The sequence below is a fragment of the Martes martes genome (genome assembly GCF_963455335.1).
Source record: "Martes martes genome assembly, chromosome: 7".
NCBI lineage: Eukaryota > Metazoa > Chordata > Mammalia > Carnivora > Mustelidae > Martes > Martes martes.
The window spans coordinates 46,936,763-46,960,911 of NC_137894.1; the positions used below are offsets into that span (position 1 = coordinate 46,936,763).

A 24,149-nucleotide genomic window follows, 5' to 3' on the forward strand; every position below is an offset into this window, starting at 1 on the left:
CCTCAGTTTCCCTCTCTGTACTGTGCGGGCGGTAGTCCTTGTTTCCCAGACTGTGGTGGATGAGCTCACGGAGGTGGAAGGACAGGAGAGGGTCTGGCGTATAGCACAACAGGTGTCCAGGGAGTGCTTTTCTACAATCCTCACCCACTTCCAACTTCGATTCCCAGAGCAGAACATGGGGGGAGAGGTGTCTTTGGGCGTCCGGCATCTATGTCAGAGATGGCAGGAAATGCCCCTTCCCGTTCCGCTGGAGACCTCCTCCAGCCACCCTTTCCTTGAGGAGAAGTCACCCAGAATGACAGGGACTCACGTGGAGGCAGGAGACAGTGGACAAATTCTTTAGCACAGTAGGGCAGAGGCCCACAGCCTGAAGCCAGGGTGTCACCCCTGATGGCTCCTGTCTGTCCCTGATCCCCCAGGCCGAAGAGGGGCGGGGGTTGCTGAGGCATCTGGACTCTGACCCCTCTCGGGGCCTCGCACAGGGTCTCTTGGAGGTCTGCTGCTTCTGGAGGGAGGCGAAGGCTGCTCTGGGGGTGGGGCTGGTAGGAGAGCAGGGGCGGTAGTTCGGAGGGGGTGCCGGGCCGGGCCTGCCCCGAGCATGAGCATGCATTCCGCGCACACACGCCCTGGATGCCGGAATGTCCGCCGAGCTGAAGGAAGTGCTGGCAAGACAACAGAGCCGCGGGGAAGGCAGTGGGCCGGGCGCTGGGGACTGAGCCCTCTGGAAACGTGGAGATGGCCTGGCTGGGACCAGGGCGGGAGGAACAGCTGCCGGGGCCACTGTGACCTCAGGGAGCCGTTGCCCAGTTTCTGGTCAGTCTGACAGGGCCGGGGGGCCCTCCCTGAAGCAAACTGCGCATTATATGTACTCCATTTATATAAAGTCGTTGTTGTCTTTGTGTCTGCGGGTGGAGGTGGTGGGAAGGAAAGTGTGACTGGAACTTTTGTTGACTGAAGAATTCATCATACTGACCCTTGTATGTTCATGACTCTTGGGTCTCTCAAACTCCTTTTGGCTGTTAAATCTAAAATCATGTGTCACTGCATAAGTCATAGAGTTATATTTTCTTTATATAAATTTCAAAATATACTGATAACAGCAGAAGTCTTCCTCGCCCTGCTCCTTTTCCTCCTGGCAGTTAACCACTCTAAAGAACAAACCATGGTAGATTTAACACAAAAAACAAACAAACAAACAAAAACGAATAACCATATGGCAAGTCCAGACACTAGTGACAGTAAATGGGACGCTTTCAGCTATATGCAGGATTTCCAGAAGAGACACACCTAAACAAAGTTATGTAAGCAGGTCAAAATGACAGAAAGTAGAAAAGGAAAGAGAAACACTAAAAGAAAGTAGGTACAACAGTATTAATATGAGACGGTAGAATTCCAGCCAAAGAGCATTAAAAGGAAGGAAGAGGCAAAATTTTACAGGGATGAAGGGTTGGCAGACTTCGGCGAAGGGCCAGATAAAGGAATATTTTCAGCTTTGCAGGCTCTGCAGTCTCTGTCCCACTCTCCACTCGGCTGTTGTGGCATCCACAGACAATGCAAGAAACAGTGAACATATCCGTGTTCCCATAAAACTTTATTTATAAAAACAAGTGGTGGGCCACATTTGGCTTTTGCTGACCCCTGACTTATATCAAAGCTAAAATAACCAAGAACCTTTATACACCTAACAGTGTAACTTTGAAATCTCTAAATCAACGATAGACAAATAAAAAAGAGTCTGACAAGCCCTCAGAAGGTTAGGGCTTGATGACACGTTGCTTTCAGAAGTTGACAGATCCAGTAGCCCGAGACAGAGAGAATCATGAACAATACTGTAAGCTTGTTGATAAATACATATTTACAGATGCTTGTCTCATTGTACTATACCAGGTCTTTGCTCACGCCTTGGGTTTTTTTAAACTAGAGTAGTCTGTCTTCTCTTGAAATGTGCTTAATAAAGATCAGGAGAAAAAGCTCCATATCTTCAGCACTGAGTGCTTTGTATGGTCCTAGAGTTCCCACTTGGAAAATCCACCTGTCTTCTTGTATCAATCATAGCCAGTAGTAACCAGTGTTCCTGCCCTTAATGAGCAAGTGGTCTTTTGGGGTGTACACCCATGAAACAGTGGGGAGCTGTCAGGGCCATGACCCTCCTTGCCCACCACCTTTCCATGGCCCTGTGTCCACACCACAACACGAGTGGTCAACCCTAGTTCGATGGTGAAGGTCTTGCATGGTCTGGCCTTAGCCAACCTCTTAAGCTCTTTTTTCTCTACCAGCCCTTCCATGTTGCGTGGTCCGGCCACGGGAGGCTGTTTTGCCTTGTCTTCTCCTGGCTGAGTGCCTTGACCCAGGCCATTCTTCACCCCCCAGAGCATTGCTTTCTTTCCCCATCTCTTCCAGCCCCTCCTGCTCAGCTGTCCTCCCCTAGATGGATTTGGGGATCTGGCCTTCTTGGCCTCACGCCCCTCATTTATAAATGAGTGTAATGATGCTCTTTTGAGCTGTGTCCTCTCTTCCCTGGGACTTGGAGCTCTAAGTCTGGTCTCCTGACACCCCAGGAGAACAGGGTTGTACACGGCATTGGTTCTAGAAGGTGCCCATGGGAGGAAGGCAGCGTCTGTGGAGAGCCTTGCTGACTGCTGCACACCACTGGGAGTGAAGAGGTCAGGCTGAATGTTTACGAACCCAGGCGCCACCTTGGATTGACCAAGAGGCCTCAGTTCTCTCCTTCTCTGTAAAATGGGGCACTAAATAGCATTAGCTCCTAGGGTTATGGTGGGAACTAGCTGTGCCTGGTACATGGTCAGCTTGCAGGACACGTCGGCTATTAGTGTGGAAGTCTCCAACCAACAGTTCCTTGTTGTGGGTGTTCTGGATCCCATTTCACAGACGGGGAACCTGAGGCCCAGAGAGGCTAAGGCCATCTGTCCCAGACACACAGCTAGCTGGGATTTGAACTGAGGTCCTTGATTCCAAGTCTCACATGGAGGTGCACGCTGACCTGAGGCTCTGTCCTCACACACACCCAGACACACTGAGTCAGGGCCATCCACTGTGGCTCCAGAGTGTCGCCTTTCCTGCCGGTCTCCCGGCCTGGCGCTGGGACCGCCACGTCTGTCTGATGCTAGGAAGTCCCTTTGGTTCGGTCTCCTTCCTGCCCCTGTCATTCCTCCCTCGAGGAAGCCAGGTCTCTCAACCACCATGCCAGACTGTTGAACCCTCCACTCTTGGGATCATGACATATCAGCCAGAAAAGGGGCCTCTTAAATCTTGTTAAAAAGCGTAGGTTCCCGGGCTCCACCCAGGAGCCATGAATCAGAAACTCCAGGGGCGGGGCCTGGGAATCGGGACACCAGGGCCCAAAGTAGGAGGAACACAGGCTCTTTTAACCCTTTTAGTTTTCCAGGTGGGAAGCTGGGGCTCGGAATGGGGTCTGCGTTGCAGTGAGGTCCAGTGAGTCTGGGGAACTGGAAACCCCTCTATGGACCCTTACGTGGGCAGTGGCTGCTGCCCCTTCCCAGTCCTGTCCCGACGCCTCCTTCCCCACCCCCCAGCCTCGACTCTCGAGAAGCCCAGTACAATGGAAGTGGTTGCGAATGGGTGTGCAGAGACCTTTCTGGAAACGCAGGCTCTCTGCTCGCAGACTTCCTGTGTCTTACAATGTTATCTTCAGAATAGGAAACTTTGCCCCATTTTTGCAACGCACATCCTTTGCCTGAGAGTCTGTGGTGGTGCCGGCCAGCCCGGGCGGGTCACTTCTTAGGCGGGGGCGGGGGGTTGCTCTGACAGCCGTGCGAGGAAGGACTCTCTCCCTGTTACCCACAAGAACAAACAAACGGACCCTTTTGCAAAAATAATTCGTGTTGGCTGGCCTTCTCAGGTTATTTGTTCCTGGAGCCCCGTGGTATCGAGGACTGAGCCTTTCCTCAGAGACGGGGCACCCTCGCTGTGGGGCCAGGCCCCACTGCCTGACCTCTGGCAAGTGATTTCTGCTCTCTGAGCCTCAGTTTCCTCTTCTGGAAAGGGAGGGCGTTGGGCCGAATGGTCTGTAGCCCTGAAGCTTAGCAAGTCCCTATGAATCCTTTGATTTCCCCCTCACTTCCTCCCAAGTTTCTCTCTGAAATAAGCACGAGGTTGCTCTTAGACAGTATGTCCCCCCCTCCCCTCTGCCCCAGCACTCTCTAGTTTTTCAGAGTTTCCACTAATCCGGGAGTGGCATGTCCCCTGCCCCCCAACTCCCAGACTGTCATGGACCCAGTTCGGCTGGCAGGTGGCTTCCCCAGGTGACCGAGCCCATCCTGAGTTGGGAGCAGGGCCGTCGGGGGTGGGGCCTGTCCGGGGCTTGCCCTCAGCTCCAGGCCCAGGCCCCAGGCTCACCGCCTATAGGCCAGCCGCAAAGAATGTTTATGCTGTTTCTTTTACTCCTCTCAGACTGGAAGTCTTAGGGAGGGCTATTTTGGTTTGAGGGAAGAAATATGTGTGTAGAGCCCGCTGAATAACTTGGAACTGACCAGAAGGAATGATGTTTACAAAAACAAGAGTCTCTCTGATTTCCTTTGACATCTCCGTCATCTTGTCCTCGCTTCAGCCTCCGGCGCTTCCCTCGCCATGGAAGGACCAGTCTTCCAGGGAGCCTGTGCTGTTGCCCCCCCTTGCACACAGTAGGCGCTTAGTGAGCCCGAGGGAGGAGCCAGCCTCCTCAGCAAGGGCTCTTCTCACATCTCCGCGGTACTTCTATTGGCTGGACCCCAAACCCACAATGAGTGGTTCCTGAAAACATCCGACCCACTCTTTCCCCTCAGGGAATTTGCTTCCAGGGTTTCGGGGTGGAGCTCCACATGTTCGGGGGGGTGGGCCCCCTCTCCCCCTGGGGCAGGGCTGCTTGCTCTCGTGGCTGGGTAGGAGCGGTCAGGCGGTGGGTGGGGGGGGGCACTTTGAGAAGGTAGAGAGGCTCAGACTGGCAGGAATGACCTGCTAGGTTGTGGTTCTTGGTGGGTCTCTGTAAGTAGGTGGGTCCATCTGCTGCTTTTACGGGAAAGGCCAAGAAGAGGGCAAGGGTTGAACCAAGTCATGCTCAGATTCCAAACGTCTGGATGAAGATCCTTCATCTGTGGGTCAGTGACAGAACGTCTGTCCGGTGTCTGGCTGCACACACTTACAAGCCCCTGCCTCAATGTTTTTGCTGGTCTGAACTGATAGCAAGTTTTGAAGCCCAAGAGGGAGGTGCAGAGGAGTTGGGGCAGCAGAGAAAAAGCGCCCAGCAGGATGCCTGGCTTCCCTGTCCCATAAGCTGAGTCCTCCCCAAGGGACATAGCAGAGAGAGGCCCCTGCTAGCCTCGGGAGCCTGTCTTCGGCTGGTTCCATCACCCAGCGGCTGCTCTCAGGGTCTTGGTGATCCAGAAGACGACTGAAACGCTCACAAGGCCAGTAGCCGTAGGCTCCGTGTGGGTGGTGGTCTCGGGAGAGCTCTATGGACCCCTTCCAGAACTTGGAGGCAGAAGGTAGAGGGAGAAGAAACATTTTCTGGCCCGGAGACTGTGCCTGACTCCTGGCCCAAGGTCAGTGCCACTCGCAGGGGCTCTGCATTCCTCAGGGGTCCTTAGGCTGGCGGGCTACAGGGTAGCGCCAGGACAGAGGCACCCCAGGGAGACTGGCGGCTCTGGGTCTCCCTGGCACAGCTCAAGTCCCCACGTGCCCGGAGACACAGGCGGTTGCTCCTGACTCGGTGGCCTTGGGGACCCGCCCGGCCGGAACCTGCCATTCCCCCATCAGTGCCACCTCCCCGACTTGGCAGGGCCGACTGCTGGAGCTGGAGCAGCCCTCGGTATTTCCAGCTTGGCCCTCTGCCCGCTTCTCTGGGGCCTTGCAGTCTGTCCCTCTCGGGCCAGGACCAACACACCCTCTCAGCTTGACTGCTTCCCAGCCTCACCCGGGGCCTCTTCCTGCCACCCCGCACTCCCGGGCCTCTCACCTTGCCTGCTCCCCAGAAGACAGTATTGATGCCCCAGAGTTGAAAATGTAGCTGCCTCAGGAAGAAGGCACGGAACCTGGCTTGTGTGTAAATCACCAAGGCCATGGACCGACCTTGGTTCCCCACCTGCCTTGGGCACCCGAGGGGTTTTGACACCAGCCGGGCCCCTCCCCACCTGCTCTCACGTGCACTTGCTCCAGTTGGCTGGATCCCCGGGCCCAACGCCCTAGGAGACGCTGCTGCTTTAAGATAGGTGCGGAGATAACTGGGGGGGGTGAGCTGGTGGGCTGGAGCCAAGGGCCACCACTCCTCCCCAGGCAGCTGCTGGCTGACAGGCCCTGGGGGTAGTGGGGGCTCGGCTGTCCAAGTGGCTTCCCTTCCAGATACCTAGAAAGGCAACAGCGACAACTCGGGGACTCCTCACCAGTGCAGGCAGATGGGATGGTGGGCGACTGACTGGAAAGACTGCTGTCTAAGAAGCCAAGTTTGGTGATTTTCAACCAGGGCAGACTGGGAAGCTCATGGATAATGTTTCCTGTTGAAGGTCATTGGGAGATGTGCTTGAGTGGACAGATAAGAGCGATCTGTAATTGGTATGCCAGTTGTTTATATAGTCCTCATAGGATAAACAGTTCTCCTGAACCTTATTTATATTTTGCATTTGTTTATCAAAACTTCTTCTTTTTTAACTTCAACCCAAGCTGCTTTCGGAATTATTACAGACTCTGGATTTGCGAGTCCTAATTAATGGTGCTTTCTTGCACGTGCACAATAATTTATCTCGGGAGCATGCATGCTTTGTCCGAGAGCCTCAGCGCTTAGGGTAAGGGAAGCCCAAAGTGTCCTTTCCTCCTCAGTGTCAACATTACGTGAAGACTCCGGGGACAAATCATGTGTCTTTATCAGATCAAAAGCAGACATGTTACGGAGTAGATGAAGCATGAGATCTTTCCTAGACCACGCCCACTGGTATTGTCCCCGGAGCTTGTCTGACCTGTGGACACTCCAGGTGAAGCTGGCATACGGTGGGGTGTGTATGGCGCCAGTAGAAGAAGGAGAAAAAGAGGGAGATGACAGACCAAGGGATACCTGATGGTACTTTCCAGCGACAACAGATGTTCTTTCTTGTTTTATGATCTGATGTGTTCCCTCTACTATTTTTGTCCTTCCCTGGTCTCGTGGCTCACTGTCGACGTTCTGCCAGCCAGCACTGGCGTGAGCCTTTCCACATTACTTCTGATCAGCAATGAAAGATCCTGTTGGTCCAAGGATGCGGCCCTGATCCTAGGAGACCTGCGCTCTCATTTCATAACCGGATCTCGATATCATGGGGGGGGGGGTGCTACACGTTCACACCGAGGTTGGTCACTTTGTTCTGTGGATGCCTGGATTTCTTGGGGTGTTTACCCATGCAAAGGCCTCCCAGAGACTTGACCCAGATAAAGACGGACCCATATTCCCATCCTCTTCCTCACCATCTTTGCAGACACCTGAATGACTTGAATAAACCTGAGCTTCACTGTAGGGTTCCCTGCCTTGTGTCACCCACCTGCCTGTCATTCTTCCTCCAGTGAGGTTAGAGCAAGAGAATAGAGGGAATGAATGAGAAGCAGCACCTTCCCTAGGCCACCCTCTGATGGCCTCTTGGCTTCACATCTTGGGGTCCTCCTTTCTGGCTAGTGAGAATTATCAGGGGATAATTCGGTGCAGACCCCGACAGCAGCCTTGCGTGTCAGGGAGGGGAGAGCGTCCCCCCGTGGCACAGACGAGAAACTGAGGCATGTCACGGTTTTATGGTGATGGGTGATGGTGGCACCCAGCTTGGGATGGAGCCAGAGAAGGAGACTTCTGGGCATTTGGGTTTGGTGCTGTTATTTTTCACTCTGGTTTTAAGTGTCTTTTCTGGCAGCGATGGCCACAAGATAGGGCTGGGATGTTGTGCGAGGTGTGATGCGGCTTAGTGGGCCTGGCCTGCGAACCCCGGCTGACCGAGGAGGAAGTGGTTAGGCGGCCAGGAATGCAACCTGCGCCTCCCAGATTAATTAATAATTGAGAGCTGGCCCCCAGCCAGGCGGAGCTGCGAGAGAGATACAGTGAACAAAGAGTGGTTAACTCCAGTGCAGTGCGGGAAGGAGAAGTTCAACTTTGCCTGTGGCTAAGAGGGAAATTCACAATGGCCATGATTTATGGGCTGAATTACTTGGGATCCTCCTTAGTGGGCCCGATGTGGGCATGTGCTCCAGGAATGTATACGCTGGCGGCCTGCACGGCCCTTCGTGCCCACTGGAAGGGAGGAGGAAAGGGTGGGGGGCTGTGGGGCCGGCGCCAGCCTTGGTGGAGGAGGCATGAGGCACACCCGTGGGAGACAGCAGGGAGAGGGACTTGGCCCTGGGCACCTGGCCCAGCTGGGTCTAGGCTGGAAGTTGAGTGCCCGCTGGGACACACTCTTCTTCGAGGAGGCATGGAGGGAGCGGTGGGTGTGGAGGTTTGGCTGCCTGGAGTTGCAGTGCACACTTTTGGCCGTGTGACCTTGGGCAGGGGGCTTAACCTCCCTGAGCCTCCATTTCCTTCCCTGTAAGATTATGCCTGGGATTATTCTCAGGGTTAAATGAAATGCTCAGGAGCAACTGGATTCCCAGGGAATGACCGGAGATGAGGCCTCCGTGATAGCCCAGTGATGGCAGAGGATGCCTGCGGCCGCTGTAGCCAGGATTGTCACTTTGCAGAGCTCTGCTCGTGTTTGCCGGGCCCACGCGCAAAGGTACAGATGTGATTATTCACCCTCCTGTTCTAGGAGTCCCTTCGTGCCTGCCCAGGTCTCAGCAAAGATACTCCTTTCTCCCACTAGCACTCAGATCCCTGTGACTGCAAGCAGCCCTCCACAGGGGGAGGCAGTTCTAGAAGGCACTGGGCATTGCCATCAGTTGGGTTCAGCCCAGACGTCTCCCTGGGCTTCTTGTCAAGGATTATGAACTTGGTCATGGCACATAAGCCCTATGCCCCTCTGAGCTGAAAAGTGAGCCGTGGCAGACCAGTTAGAAGCACAGTTGACAGGACCATTGCTCTCGTGACTTGAGCCCTGCCGTGTGAGCCCATGGGTGCTCAGACACAGGCCGAAGGATTACTTTGAGAAATACATAACTGTTGCGGAGGTGATGGCTCACCTTCCTGAGGAGCCTGGCAGGAGGCAGTGACGGTAGAAGGAGCCTCAGAAGATGCAGACAAGCCCTGATCCTGCTTCCTTGTTAACCCGTGAGGACTAGGGGGTTTCATAACCTAAAATGGGGTCACTTATGAATGATGGGCTTGGAGGACAGGAAGGCCCTCCACATTTCAAAACAGCATCCCGTCACCACTGATGGGGGAGAGCCACCTTTCTTGGCCTGGGCTGCCGGGGCTGCGGGAACCAAGCTTGGCCTCCTGCTGCTGTGGAAACCAGTACTGGACTTGAGGTTGGAGCGTGGGGCCAGGGCTGTGGGACTGTGTCCACCTGCTAGCCTGACGTGATGGACAGACTGACTGGCTCCTTCCCTCCCCTGCACCTCCTGCCCCAGATCTGACAAGCCAGCCCTTGACAGGCAGTTTGGAGCCTGGGCCGAGACGGCTTCAAGCCGCACACGGTAGCACGGCCACAGATGGGAGACCTGGTCACAAGTGTGAGCCGCTGCCAAGCCTGCGGGTCCTTTTGCAACATTTCTGCAGGGAACATTTAAATCTCCTGTTACTGCTTTCTTTACGGCAAATATTAGTATTTAATTGTGGCTTAATGATCTCTCCAGTCAATATTAGTTTTTTGCTTATTACAAAGCCCTCCTGTTTGTTCTAGAAATACACAAGAGTGATCCAGGCAACCCTCACTTTAAGAAAACCCAGCAGGTTGGACTCTGCGTTCACTGGAGAGGTGTGGTTTATGTATCTTTGTGTTGCAAAAGGGTATCTTAGAAAAGAGAATTTAACGCAGGGATTATTTTTTGAATCGAATGCCCCTGCCTCCAGGACTTTATTTTGGGGGTGCTTATGGCGACCTGCGCCTGTAGTGTAAAGTCAAGGCAGGTGTGTTTGACTGGCAGAGGTCACACGACACTGTCTTGTTGGTAAATAACAACAGGCTGGTGTTAGATGAGGCGTATATTTTTTTAAAGATTTTATTTATTTATTTGACAGGGATCACAAGTAGACAGCGAGGCAGGCAGGGCGGGGGAGGGGGAGGGGAGCAGGCTCCCCGCTGAGCAGAGAGCCCAATGCGGGGCTCAATCCCAGGACCTTGGGATCATGACCTGAGCCAAAGGCAGAGGCTTTAACCCATGAGCCACCCAGGTGCCCCAAGATGAAGCATATTTTTGAGAGCTATGCAGAGAAGACAACCAGCCTCCCACCTTGTTCTTTGGCTCTTCCATTCAGAGCCATCCCCTCTGTTCCCTTCACCCTCATGGACTTAGCAAGCCAGCAAGTGAAATCCACCCCCCATTGCCAGACAGATGACTGTAGGCTGTAGGCGATTTGGGTTGGGGGTGGGGGACACCGAAACAAGCCTTGCGCACAGTGAGCTGGTCTGGGATTCCATTGGCCAGGCTGCTTCATGAGGATCCTCAAGTAGCAACGAAGCCTCGCCCTCCTTGCCTCTGTGTCCGGGCCTCTGAGCATCCGTGTTGTCACCTGTCAACTGGGAACAGGTGTGGCTGCTCACCTTTTTCAGACCCAGGGAAGACCCAGGGATTTCCCAGCTGCTCCCCCAGCTCCCAGCTGTAAAATCCATTTGGCACCCCACTGTTGAGAGCACCCTGTCGGGCTCGTGGCGCCAGGGCCCAGGGGAGGAGAGGCAGAGCCGAGGGCAGCCTCATCCAGGGCCAGTCCTCTCGCAGGTGAGTGGGTTGGACACACGCGCCCTCCTGATGGCAGCATCAGACAGGATGTGGTCACACCCAGAGTTGGAGGAAGGCTTTTCCAAGGAAGTGACGAGGGGATCCTGAGTGAGCAGGAGTCTGACAGATGTTGGGGATTAGGGGAGGAAACTGTCGTGAGGACCTTCGCTAACTCCCCTGGAGTGAGGTACTCTGCAAGGGGAAACCAGCGCTCTGTAAGACTCCCTTCTTGGTGTGCATCACGTGCCTCACTCCAGACCCGTGCTCCGGTGGGCCCTCCGCTCCATCCAGTGCACCCCCGCCTTCACCACTGAAATTCTAAATCCTTTTTTGAAGAAGGCTCCTCCCCCAGTGCGGATCCCAACGTGGGGCTTGAACTCCCAGACCCTGAGATCAAGACCTAAGCTGAGATGGAGTTGGACACTTAAGCAACTAAGCCACCCCGGCGGTCCCAGAGTAATTTTTGAACAAGGAGCTCTACGTTTTCATTTTCGTATTGACCCCCAAAAGTACGTAGCCGGTCCTGGCTCTCAGAGATGGAGGGACCTGCCCACAGAACAGTTTTGCAAATTGGCAGTCTCAGGAGCCTGCCAGATCAGGGGAGAGCAGGATGGACAAAGTACACACAGAGGAGGGTGTCCAAGGCACAGGGAGCTAAGGGACCCCAATGGCAGGAGGTGACAGGGCCAGGGATTTGAGGGGTCCAGGCTGTGGGGGGCCTCACCTGGTTATCCCTCGGGCCGTTTCTGTACCAGCTTTGGGTTCCTGCCCTTGAGAGCTGAGACAGGCTGATGGAGGGCGATTTTGAAGTACTTTGCTTTTATGGCTTTATGTTGGGTCCAAGCAGAAGTCCGGGGCAGGAGGTTTTCCAGTAAAATTGTATTTGGGAAAGGAAAGGAAAGCAGAGGGGGGGGTCCCACATTCTCCCAGACCCTGGAGCTCCCCATCATCTGCCATAGACCGCATCCCTGCACCTCTCCCACATGCCCAGGCTGTCCCTTTCAGAACCCCCCAGAGGGTCGATTTTGTTCTCTGTGGTCTCGGATCCAACAGGGAAGTCAGGTTGGGTTGAATCAACCAATGTTGGCACCTATAGCTTGAAGATGAAAACCCAGCTCATGGGATGCCTGGGTGGCTCAGTTGAAGTGTTTGCCTTTGGCTCAGGTCATAGTCCTGGCGTCCTGGGATCGAGCCCCGCATCCTGTGCGCACTCTCTCTCACACAAATAAATAAATATTTAAAAAAAGAAGAAGAAGAAGAAGAAGAAGAAGAAAAAGAATAGAACACCCGGCTCCACTGACCGAGAACCCTGAAGACCTGGGAGGGGCCCGGTTTGTGTGTGAATTTGGGAGTTGGGCCATCAGCAGGGCCCACCAGCAGGCAGGGACGACTGGGGGGCCTCTTCCCTTCTCATAACTGCTGCCTCTTTCCTGGGGACCCAGGTGGTGCGCAGCTTCATGATCTTGCACAAATAGTGTTATTTCAGAATTTTTCCAGGCACAATATGAAAAGCAAGGCTTTCCCACCCCAGTAGGTCTCTGCGTAAGAAAACAAACAAACAGATTCAGAGTCGACTTTGTGATAAGACAAAAGAGGACTTGGAATGGGAGCAAAGTTCAGAGGCTTTTGTTGCAGAAACTGGTTCCTTCTTGAAAATGTGGGCTGATTTTCTAAGCCGCTTATCGCTGTCTCTCCTCTCCGCAGACCTGTCTCCATCCTTCCCTCGCAGGGCCCAGGGAACCAGAATTCTCCCCGACTCTGGACTGGGTCCCAGGCCCGCATCCTTGGGGGTCTTCTTCGGCCTCTGGCTTAGGTGACTGGGTTTCCTTTAGGAGGGCCAGGCTGGTCCAGGCAGGTGCACGGTGTTTCTGGTGTCGTCTGGTCCTCCAGGCTGATGGCAGCCTCTGGGGTGGCCGTGGGAGGCTGTACCCTCCCGCAGAGTGTTGTAAGAAGGGAGCTTGGACCACAGGGCACAGAGACACAGCGAGAGAAGCCACTGCTCCCTCGGTACAGGGAGCCTGGAACAATCTCACCGGGGCGGCAGAGCGAGATGGATGCTGATGGCAGCAGGGCCCCAGTGTTGCTCCCCTGGTGGGCCTCCCTGAAGCAGTAGGTCCTGGGGAAAGTGGGGTGGGGTTTGTGGGGGACACGGAGCAGGTCTGTGTGTTAGGGCCCAGCTGGGAACTTGTTTTCTGTCAAGGGTGCACCAGGAGTTTGCTTTTCAGGACTTGTTTGAATACAGCACAGGAAAAAGGAGTGGAAACCTTCCCCACCGCGGCCCGGGCTGCCACTTTGTTCCACCAGAGATGCGAGGTCGAGCAGGCCAGGGGCAGGGGCGCGGAGGCTGGAAGAAAGGCCTTCCTGCAGGGCCCCACAGGCCTTTCCCTAGAGAAGGCCGGTTATGGCCGGTGTCCGCCACAGACTATCCTAGCACACCGCTCCCCCACCCCATCCAGGGCGGAGGCTCTGGGGACCACTCTGAAGAGCAGAGGGAGCCGATGAGGCAGCATGAAGGGCCCAGCAGAGGGTGTGAGGCCACCACTCAGGATTCCCACCCTGCATTGCCCTGTGGCCCCACCCACCCGGGCTCTGTCCTGGGAGAAGGGGATGATTCCATCTCTTGGATGGAATTGGCAGCTTCTAGAGAGAGAATGGATAAAGAGCCCGTGTGCCGCCCCCTGCCCCCTGGGACTCCACTGGGGTTAGTATCCCTTCCCCAAAACCACCATTCTGCACTGTAGCATCTAGAAAATGCTCATCGGGTTTTGGAGGGGTGGTGGGGGTGTGTGAAAACTGAAACACTAAGAAAGTATGTATGTTTGCGGGACTCCGTAGGGGGCTGTTGGTAGCTGTTGTACCGTATGCTCTTCGAAAACCCCACTGCCCTCCTGGTAATGGTAAGGTGGGCAGCACGTGGTGGGGTGGTGGCCCCCCACAGTGCCACATCCAAGGATTCCCCCTTTTTTAAAAAGATTTTATTAGAGAGGGAGAGCACACGTGCACGTGACTAGTGGGGGAGCAGCAGGCAGAGGCAGAGGGAGAGGGAGAGGGACATGCAGACTCCCCACTGAGCAGGGAGCCATGACCTGAGTTGAAATCCAACGCTTCACACTGACTGAACCATCCAGGCACCCCCAAGGACCCCTTTTAATGTCCAGTCTTTATAGAACCTTCCCCTGCCAGCTTGGAGTGGACCTGGCTGGGTGGTCCCTGATAGTGGCATTACCCTGCTCTCCTCCAGGTTGCAACCACCAGGGTAGCGCAGAGTCCTCTGTCTCAAAGCCCAGATAGTGGAGCTCAAATCCCAGTGTTGCAACTTCCTAGCTGGGGGCTGTGGACACGTTACCTGACCTTCGGGCCTCAGTTCCTTCATCTTAAAATGGGAGTGACTGAGAGGGCTGGTGGAAGTGTAAAAGTGACTTGCCAGATGTTGAGATAGTGCATTTAAAGTGCTTCGTATTCTGCCTGGCATTTGGTAACGGTTCATTAAATGGTGGCTGATATATTAGTATTATTAGTATTATTGGGTGGTTTATTTTATTACTACTACTATTTCCCCTTGATTCTCAACTCCATTGGCATGTCTTATCTCTGTAGATATTATTACCTAATGTGAACACCTTTATGAACCAAAGAGCTGACTCAGACTGTTAAATAATGTATACAAATAATATAGAAAGATAAGATTGACAGTGGTTAATAATATTAGTAAGACTAGGAACAGCTGTTATTTACGGAGTGCCTATTTCGAACCAGGCATTAATTTGGTGCCCTTGAAATGAAGCCCAGCAGCCTGATTGAAGTAAGCAATGATTGCATCCCCATTTCACAGATTAGGAAGCTGAGGTCCAGGGAAGTAAAGTCGTTTACCCAAGATGTCACAGCTGGTGAATGACAGAGCTGAGATTCACATGCAGGAAGCACTCATTGCTCCTGAAACTACGTTCTTAAATCCAGCCCTGCGCAGGGGACCCCCAGTGGGTCCTGGCCGAGTGGTGAATTTCCAGTGTGCCTTGGCAAGTCACTTTACGTCTTCGGGCCTTAGTTTTTTCCTCTGCAAAGTTGTCCTTTTGGGCCACACGGCCTGTGTGTTTCCTGGCCTCCCTCCTCTCCTGCTGTCATTCCCCCTTGGCACTCCCATCTCATCCCTGTCTTGGGGGTGGGCGGGGGGGAATCCCCAAGCAGAGCAGCCGGCTGGCCTACTGGCTGCAGGGGGGGGCGGGGGTGGCCAGCACAGTCCTCGGCCCCGGAGATTGAGAGAGCCCCTGAGGTGGACCCTGGGCAGGCAGCAGCGGTGGCCAGACCGCCCGTGATGTAATGACCGATTAGGAACTTCCTCTTGGAAGCCTGGCTTCCTCTAGGAGCCAAAGGTGCTGGAGCTGAGGTGGGGGGTGGGGAGGGGCGAGTGGGAGCGAATAAGAGGAAACTCCTGTCAGCTGGGCCCTGCTTTTGGAAAGAGTTCAGCGGAGAGACTCGTTCTGAGCTGTTGACCATTAACATGACATGGCCCCATGCGCATTCCTTCTCTGCTTTTACTGCCAGAGCCCAGTGGATAAAGGACTGGTCTCCCCCTCCCTTAACAAAGGAAAAAAAAGAAGAAGAAAAAAAAAGAGCCTCTAATGAATGCTGCATCTCTGAACTTGCTGCAAAACCCAAAGCCATTTCTGCAGCTTAAAATGACAAAGGAAGGTTAAGTGGAAACTCCTTTTTCCCCCTTACGTTTGATTACAAAAACTACTTATCTAATGGGCAAACAGGGCTTTTAAAGGGGTGTTAGGTTAACCAGATCCAGGGCCACATAATTACTCCCAGGCCTGGGAGCCGCAGATGAAAAAGCTGCCGGCTGGACGGGAACTTGAAGCCACAGGCATGACATGGGACAGAAGAAAGGAGCTTTCCCGGAGGGCAGGAGGCCCCAGTGCGGCCTGTGAAAAGGGGACGGGAAAAGCCAGCCCCCTGGGGGCTCCTCTCCGGGCTCTGCTGCCAGCTTACTGGATGACCTTGGGCAAGTCACTTCCCCTCTCTGGGCCTCTGAGTCTCCCTTCCTAGCCCTCGGTGGGGTGGGGGTCTGTCTGCCCTGGCTCTCTCTGCTCATGTGAAGTGGGGCTGTGTCAGCTCTTTCCATCCAATCCCGGGCAGAGGCAGAGAGGCTGCTGTGGCCCCAGGCGGCAGGGAGGCAGCAGCAAAGGCTTTGAACACCGAGCATATGGGCTAACCCGCCAAGCCCCTGGAGACCAGGAGGACTCGGGCCCAGCCTGCCAATGCTCTGAGCCTTCCCATCTCACTCTCTTAGAGCCTGAGGGACCAGAGACTTGAACCTGGGCACATCCCTGGTTCCCTTCACAGGATGGCCGGGTCCAAGGCAGTTTGGCCAAACTGATCACAAGGAAAACAAGCTGCATTGCGGATGCTCAGACTTTTGGAGTGTGCAGCCCACGGGGGAGCCCACAGGAACGTTCCTTCCCCTTGTTTTGACAGAAAACTGCTGATTCGAAGAAGCTAAAGGCTTTTCTTGGGATTTCAGCTCTTCCCGCCTCCCCCAGGCTGCAGTCAGCCCCCTTGGTGCCCCCCCCACAATTAGATGTTGGGAGGCGGAGAGGAAGGAATGCCAGCCATCAGAGGGCGTGGCTTGGGCACAGGGGAGAGCGCCTGTTGTGGGCCAGTCTCCTCCTGCCCACCACAGGTGTCCACCACCCTCTGGTGGCAGGAATGTGGGCACCACGGGGAGGCTGGGTCACCGGTGCCTGGTCTGGAAACACAGGGGCTGTCCCCTGGGCCACCACAGAGCCCTGCTGAGGCCATTCCAGGGCAGCCATAGGGAGCTACCCTAACAGCACATACTTCTTCTTTCAAGGCATCATAGCTACACTTAAATGCACCACTCTTCCGAATATAGGTGGTGCCTTCGGAGGTACATGTACATGTATACCCCAGTTGCCATGGTACCAATCCAGATGTCAAACATGACCAACATTCCAGAACGTTCTTTCATACCCCCTCCCAGTCATTCCTGCTTCCCAGAGGTAATCCCTGTTCTGATTTCCATCACCGTAGGTTCGTTTTGTCTGCTCACCAATGTTATATAAATAGAAACAAACAGCCTATCTTCTGTGTCTGGCTTCTTTCACTTAGCACAATACATTGGAGATTTACCCGTGGTGTTGTGTGTTTCACTAGTTCGTGCCTTTTTATTGGTGAGTCGCATTCCATCCTACGGATGTCCCTTAGTTCTGTGTTTCCATGATCTTAGTCTGTTTGGGCTGCTGTAACAACAATGCTGTAGCCTGGGTGGCTTAAACAACACGTATTTATTCTTACCATTCCTGAGGCTGGGGAGTCCAAGATCAAGGTGCTGACAAGTGTTGGTGTCTAGTGAGGGCCCAGCTCCTGGTTCATAGGTGGCCGTGTTCTCGCTGTGTCCTCAGGAGGGCAGAAGGGGTGAGGGAACTCTCCTGGGTTTCTCTTTTAAGGGCATTAATCCCATTCAGGAGGGTTCTACCCTCATGACCAAATCACCCCCAAAGGCCCCGCCTTCAAAGGCAATCACACTGGGGCTTAGGATTTCAGTATCTGAATTTCGGGGGTTCGCAAATAATCAGTCCCTAATATCCATTCTCCTGTTGATGGACATCTGAGCTGTCTGCCAAGTTCAGGTGATTCCAAGTAGAGCTGCTGTGAACATTCACTAAATAGCAGCAGTCTTGAGCCCATTATTCAGATGGGAAGCCAGAGGCAGGGGGAAGGAAGAGGGACTGCCTGGTGCAGGCCCAGAGGCAGGACTCCTGACCCCCCAGCCTGGGGCCACTCTGCCAGGTCCGCCCCAGACACAGCGCCACATCGAGCCTCTCCTCTCCTCCCACCCCCAGCCCAGAGCCCTCCCAGCCGGGACCCAGAGTCTGGCTGGGAACTAGGCCAGGCCCTGAGCAGGGGGTAGTGAGCAGGAGTTTCGGTCAGAGCGCGGTCATCTTTGATGTTGTTCACTCGGGTCTGACTCCCTGGTATTTATTTGCAATTAATGAGCTGGTTCCTAATTAGGTTGATGGCGGGACCACAGCCTTGGAGCCACGAGGAGAAAAAGATCTTCTGCAGAAGACTGTCCCCTTGTGCCCAAGCGGCAGCCAGGCGGAGGACGAAGAGCATAGCTGCGGAGTGGGGCTCTGGCACTGTAGGGAGGGCAGGATTTGGGGGCTGGCCTTCTTTCTCGCAGAGAGCTGGTCAGCTTGTGTCTGCCACAGTGCATGAGACCCGAATCCGTGTGTGTGTGTGTGTGTGTGTGTGTAAACAGCCACAGTGGCCCTTGACTTTGTTCTAGACATTCAGCCATGCCTTGCTCCATTCGTCATTCCTGTGCTGATGAGCCCCCCTCTTTAACCTCGGGCTCCAGGCTAGAAGCTTACCCTTCCCATCAGTACAGTGCTGTACAGTTAATGAGGGGCACTGCCATCCACTGTCCTATCATAACCTCCCATGGTGGTGACCCTGGGTTGTGACCCCCGACACCCCCAAGGGGCCCCAGCCTGTGAAGGGTTAGCGCCAGCACTGGAACCAGTAAAGAGACAGCTGCTTCTTTCTGCACCTGATTGATCTGCTGCTGGAGTTTCCAGAAAACCCAAAGATGAACTGTATAAGTGAGGCACTGGATTAGGAATAAGTCCATTTTACAAGTGGGCAGACTGAGGCTTAGGGACACCTCAGTGACTGGTCCATGGTCACACGTCCAGTCAGTGGCGAGAGCCTTAGGTCCGTCTCACTCTGAAACCCTTTGGCTCCTGTGACAGGCATTAAATTAGAGTTCTAGGGTCCCAAGTTCTGGTCCCAGTGCTGCTATCTGGCTGTTGTGTGTGCTTGGGTGAGTCCCACTGGACCCCTAGGGTGCCGTCCGTGGGGCACAAGGACTAATTGGATTCAATTAGTGGTTCCCACAGGCCGCTCTCTGCACTGCATCTTCACTGGTCCACAATGAAAGAGATGAGAAAATTTCTTATATCTAAGCATGTTAACTTTTACATTTCTGATTTAGGTCCTACCTGTTTCATTAGTATCAAATTATACTTTCTTTTGTGCTAGTGGTATTCGATGGCCTTGGGGTTTTCAGTAAGTCTGTACATGACAAAATAAAACAGTAGTAACCCAGTACATTCACAATCCCTCTGTTGAACAATGTATTGGTTTGCGAAAGCCCAAAGTGTTGGGGCTCCCTGGACAAGATGACATCAGTGGGTCCCTTAAGCTCTGGGGTCCCGAGACCCCAAAAGCTGGGTGGGGACAGGGAGGCCCTGAGCATGGTGATGGGCTCACTTGCTGGCTTGCTCCTGGGAGACTTCAGACGTAAGTCCTTGCCCACCATCCTTTGGGGTCTGAGACCCCCGGCCCTACCTGCTGGGCAGGATCCAATGGGGGTGAGGGCACTGGGTTGACCCTTAGGATGAATTTTATTTCCTTCCTCCTTCCCTTTTAGCATGTTCTGAGAGCACCCTGGGGATACATGCAGTCTTGGGACAGAGGTAAAGAGGATTGAGGCACACCCCTTCCTCCTGGAAAGTCTAGACCAGCCAGGGGCACTGACCAACAGCACAGACACCTGCTCAGGCATCAGGAGTGACTGCATTGAAGGCTGCAGGTGCATGGGAGGGGGAGATAGAGAGGGCTTCTCAGAGGCAGCAGTCCATCTTCTGGAATTTGGAAGACTTGGCCGGGAGCCCAGGTGTGATGAAGTGTTACCCAGTCTGCTTAACCAGAGAGGCTGCGGGAGGTGAGGCCTGGCCCAGGCAGTGTCCCTGAGCCAGACAGTTGGGACAGGCTGGGCCCTAGGGCCCTAGGATAGCTCGGGTTCATCTCCCAAGCACAGGATCCAATGCCCATGAGGAATGCTGGAGCAAGGCTGGGACATGGGTACTGATGACGTGGGGGTAGATGATGAGGGGTATTTGGCTTGGCCCGGGTGGGAGGAGCTAAGAGGAGGGGATCCGGAAGTATCCCCCTCAAAGGCCTTCAGTTCCATTACTCTCAACCCCCCTCCTCCCCTTCCTGCCCCTCCCCCAGACTGCCAAAGTGCTTCTTTGCCTTTTATGATGGAGGGGCTCCACCCTGGGGCAGAGCTGCCACTTTATGACTGGGTGGCCCTCTGAGCCTTATCTGTAGAGCTGGGACAGTAGTAAGCCTCAGTGAAGCTGTAGTGCACCCTCGGGGAGCAAAGGCCTTTCTTTGCAGGGTGGGAGGAATATGACTCACCAGCTTGTGGGTGAGCACCTCTAGGATTCAGACCGTGAGAGCAGTCTGGTTACACACAGCAACACTGAGGCTTAGGGAAGGAGAGGACTTGCTCAGTGCGGGGGCTTCAGCGGGGAGTGTGGAGGAGAGCCCCCCACCACTCCAGAGTGTGGCCTGGCACTCCCTTGTGTATACCCTCCACCAGCTCATGGCACCTCCCCGGGCCTCAGTTTTCTCACTTGTGAAAGGGGCTGGTAACAGAAGTGAACCAAGGCTGTTGGGAGGAAGGGGACACATGTTGCCTCTCCTGTCCCCTAACATTCTCCAGGCACAGATGTTTGCTCCCCTACCTCTCTGTTTTTAGTGCACTAAAGGAACTCTCATGGCTCATGAGAAGACTGTCACTGGGGTTTCACAGCCAGGCTGGGATGGCACTGCTTTGCTTCCTCTTGAAAACTTCCAGAGCTGTACCCGATGGATGGATGGATGGATGGATGGATGGATGGAGAGAGGGGCCGTGGCTTGCAGTGTACCTGGCTGCCCACCTGCTGGGACTGGCCTAGTTGCTGGCAGCCTGGTCGCCCACCCCACGCCAGAGTTGTTTCTCTACGTGCTGGCCAAGGGGCAAGTCAGCTGAGGGCAAGGCCAGTGTCTTTCCTCCCCTCCTCCATCCCCCCACTGGCCAGAACCAGGAGGAACCTGGAGGGGACTATGAGGCAAAGTAATACATTCTCAGGGAGTGGCCTGGGGACCTGTGTCTGGGACCTCAACACCGTGTAGAGGGTGAGGGGCACACCCTTTGGGGCTCTGCCCAGTCCAAGGCCTCAGCAGAGCTGGCAGCCTACAGGAGGCCCTTTGAGGAGACAGTTTCTTGCTAGGTGGCTAGGTGGGCCTGCTGGGGCACAGGAGGATCTGAGGGGCCCTGTCACCCCACTGCCCTGGGGCTTCTGGGCGGGGCTGGGCTGAAGGCAGACAGTTGACCTCGCCCAGGCTCCTGAATGAGGTTGTTAGCCGTGTTTTCTTCCTCGGGTTTAGCTGGACTTCGATCTTGGAGAAGCTACGCCATAGAGTGCCTTGCTGTGCTCCCATCATAGTCTCAGGGGAACCTCTCCCTCTGAGTATGAGCCCCATCCAAGGGCTGTGTGGGAACATGTCCCCTCACAGGGCAGTTACGGATGCCCACCTGCTTCTCAGAGCTCTGACCTCAAAGGAAAGGCCAGATGTGCAAAAGAATCTGAGAAGCTGCCCACACACGACAGCAGCAAAGAGGGGGTTGCCCGCTGTTCTTGAGGGGCAGCCCCTCTGACAGGCCCTGGCCTCTGTGTGGCCTTCGGTCTGGTGCACACATGCCTCAAGCTGGGGGGGAAAGGGATTCCAGTCATCCGGGCCACTCCTTTGCTGTCCATGGGGAAACCGAGGGCCAGAGAGGGGCAGCACACAGCTTTGAGAGCTGGTGATCTCTGGAGCCCTGGCTTTAACAATTTAACAATTAAAGCAATTTAACAATTGCTTTAACAAAAACAATTTTGCTTTAACATTCAGAGACCCTCAGCTTCCCCATGTGGTGGAAGGGGCTGCAGTTCGGGTGAAAATCTGTACTTTGCCCAAGAGAGACTGGGAAACTAGGCATCTTGCTCAAGGCCAAAACTGGGAATGGATTCTGGGGGCCAACTCCCCCACCCTACCGTGTCTTCCTGTGCCCAAGTCCCCTTCGAGTGGTGATGTATGCCCCCCAATAACTTAATCCCACTCTGTTCAGGTTGAGGCTTGGGCAGGCAGGGCTCAGACCCTGTGTGGCCTTTGGCAGGCTGCTGGTGTCTGCCAAGTCTTGGATCCTCTTGTGTAAAATGAGGAGAAGGTGGCCTCGACCCGGAGTGATGGGAGGACCCAGTGAGTCAGGTGTAGTCAGAAGTGCACTGTGCAGCCCTTCCTTTGGGCGTGTGTGGGAGGGGGGTGGTTATCCCTCTCCTGCTAACTTGAGCTTGGAAAATTCTACGGGCAGGAGCCAGGTGCGGTTTCTGTCTGCGTACCCGGAGCCGGAGTACACAGCGGGTGACTTGCCTTCTCCGTGGGCTCCTAAACTCGGGTGCCCCCCTCGGCGGGTGTGTTAGGGGTCTGTTCTCCCACGAGTTACAGTTCAGGAGGACTACCTGGCAGGCGGCGGAGCTGCCCTCAGGTGTGCTGAGCGCTGGAAACCCCACCATACTTTATATGGAAAACCCAAGCTGCCTGGCCTGGGGAAAGGGCGCCCCCCTGTGCCCCCCTCTGCCGCCCACTTACCCCCCCCCATGCCCTGTGCTTGCCCCGCAGACGCCAGCATGTCTCCGGATGCCGCCAAGCCGAGCCACTGGTGCAGCGTGGCCTACTGGGAGCACCGGACCCGCGTGGGCCGCCTCTACGCGGTGTACGAGCAGGCCGTGAGCATCTTCTACGACCTACCTCAGGGCAGCGGCTTCTGCCTGGGCCAGCTCAACCTGGAGCAGCGCAGCGAGTCGGTGCGGCGCACGCGCAGCAAGATCGGCTTCGGCATCCTGCTCAGCAAGGAGCCCGACGGCGTGTGGGCCTACAACCGCGCCGAGCACCCCATCTTTGTCAACTCGCCCACGCTCGATGCGCCCGGCGGCCGCGCCCTCGTCGTCCGCAAAGTGCCGCCCGGCTACTCCATCAAGGTGTTCGACTTCGAGCGCTCGGGCCTGCTCCAGCACGGGCCCGAGCCCGACGCCGCCGACGGGCCCTACGACCCCAACAGCGTCCGCATCAGCTTCGCCAAGGGCTGGGGGCCCTGCTACTCGCGACAGTTCATCACCTCCTGCCCGTGCTGGCTGGAGGTCCTCCTCAACAGCCACAGATAGCGGCGGCCCGCGCCCCACCCCCACCCCGCGCCCCACCGCCCAGAGACACAGCCCCCCACGGACGACACCCCTCCCCCCCAAATATCATCTACCTAGATTTAATATAAAGTTTTATATATTATATGGAAATATATATTATACTTGTAATTATGGAGTCATTTTTACAATGTAATTATTTATGTATGGTGCAATGTGTGTATATGGACAAAACAAGAAAGACGCACTTTGGCTTCTAATTCTTTCAATACAAATATATTTTCTTTCTTCTCCTCCTTCCTCCTTTATTATTATTCTTTGGTTTTCGTTTTGTTGTGTGTTTGTGGTTTTGTTTCGTTTTGTTTTTGTTTTTGTTTTTTTAAAGAAAACGATACAGCAGAGCTAGGTGGAAAAGCCTGGGTTTGGTGTATGGTTTCTCAAATATTAATGCCCAGACAAAAAACTAATACCAGTCACTCATTGATAATAAAGTATTCGCATTATGATTTTTTTTTTTTAAATGTCTTCTTTTTAACAAAGAGGGATGTGCCGGGCTCCCGTGGGTCTCTGACCCATCCAGCATCCTGAAACTTGATCTCAGTCTTTTACCAGGGAAAGAGTAAAGGGGATAAATTGAGAAGGGAGGAAGGGCATATGTTTACTGTTGAGGCCAGAGAAGGTTCTGGTGCTCCCTCCTGCCCATGGCTGCACTGAATCCTCAGGATGGGGGCGGGTGTGTGTGTGGCCACAGAAGTTCTCCTAGTCTGATGGGGGAGGCACAGGTACCTGTCTCCCATCTCTGCATTGTGCATAAGCTGGAAGAAGACACTTATTTTCACCACTCTGGGGTAATGGCCTGAGGAAGAAAAAGATAATGGGCCTCAGGCCCACCTGCTGCCTTCAAAAACCCACCTGAGCCCCAGGGTGAGGGTACTTTTAAGACCTAGACAAGCCACTCTCCCACCACTCACCAAAGAGTTCAGAATTAGGGCCATCTGGGGTTGTATTTATGATTTATGCAAAGGCAGGTTGGTTGTTTCTACTCTATAAAAGGGAGAAGTGGAGATTCTGGAAGAGCAAAGGACTAGCTCGTAACAGATCAGGGTTAGAAGTCACATTTAATTGTAGGACCAGAGCCATATTAAATGAGTTTTCTCTCTTGAGAAAACTCAAAAAAAAAAAAAAAAAGAAGGCTTCCTTGGCCAGATTACTAAGGGGAATGTTACATTGTATATCTTCTTTCTTGGAGATTTACATTAGCATATTAAGTGCTCGGAG

The 24,149-nt window shown here is 54.3% G+C and overlaps 1 protein-coding gene across 2 annotated transcripts in view; it reads left to right on the forward strand.

Moving 5' to 3' along the window:
• SMAD6 (SMAD family member 6) overlaps window positions 1-23,167 on the forward strand; it is a 74,011-nt gene extending 50,844 nt beyond the window's left edge. For both annotated transcript variants that reach the window (XM_080808094.1, XM_080808095.1), the window contains one exon: window positions 22,354-23,167. In XM_080808094.1, coding sequence (XP_080664220.1) covers window positions 22,354-22,895 — 542 coding nt within the window. In that variant the 3' untranslated portion in view covers window positions 22,896-23,167. The remainder of the gene's footprint in view (window positions 1-22,353) is intronic.
• The last annotated feature ends 982 nt before the right edge of the window (window positions 23,168-24,149 follow it).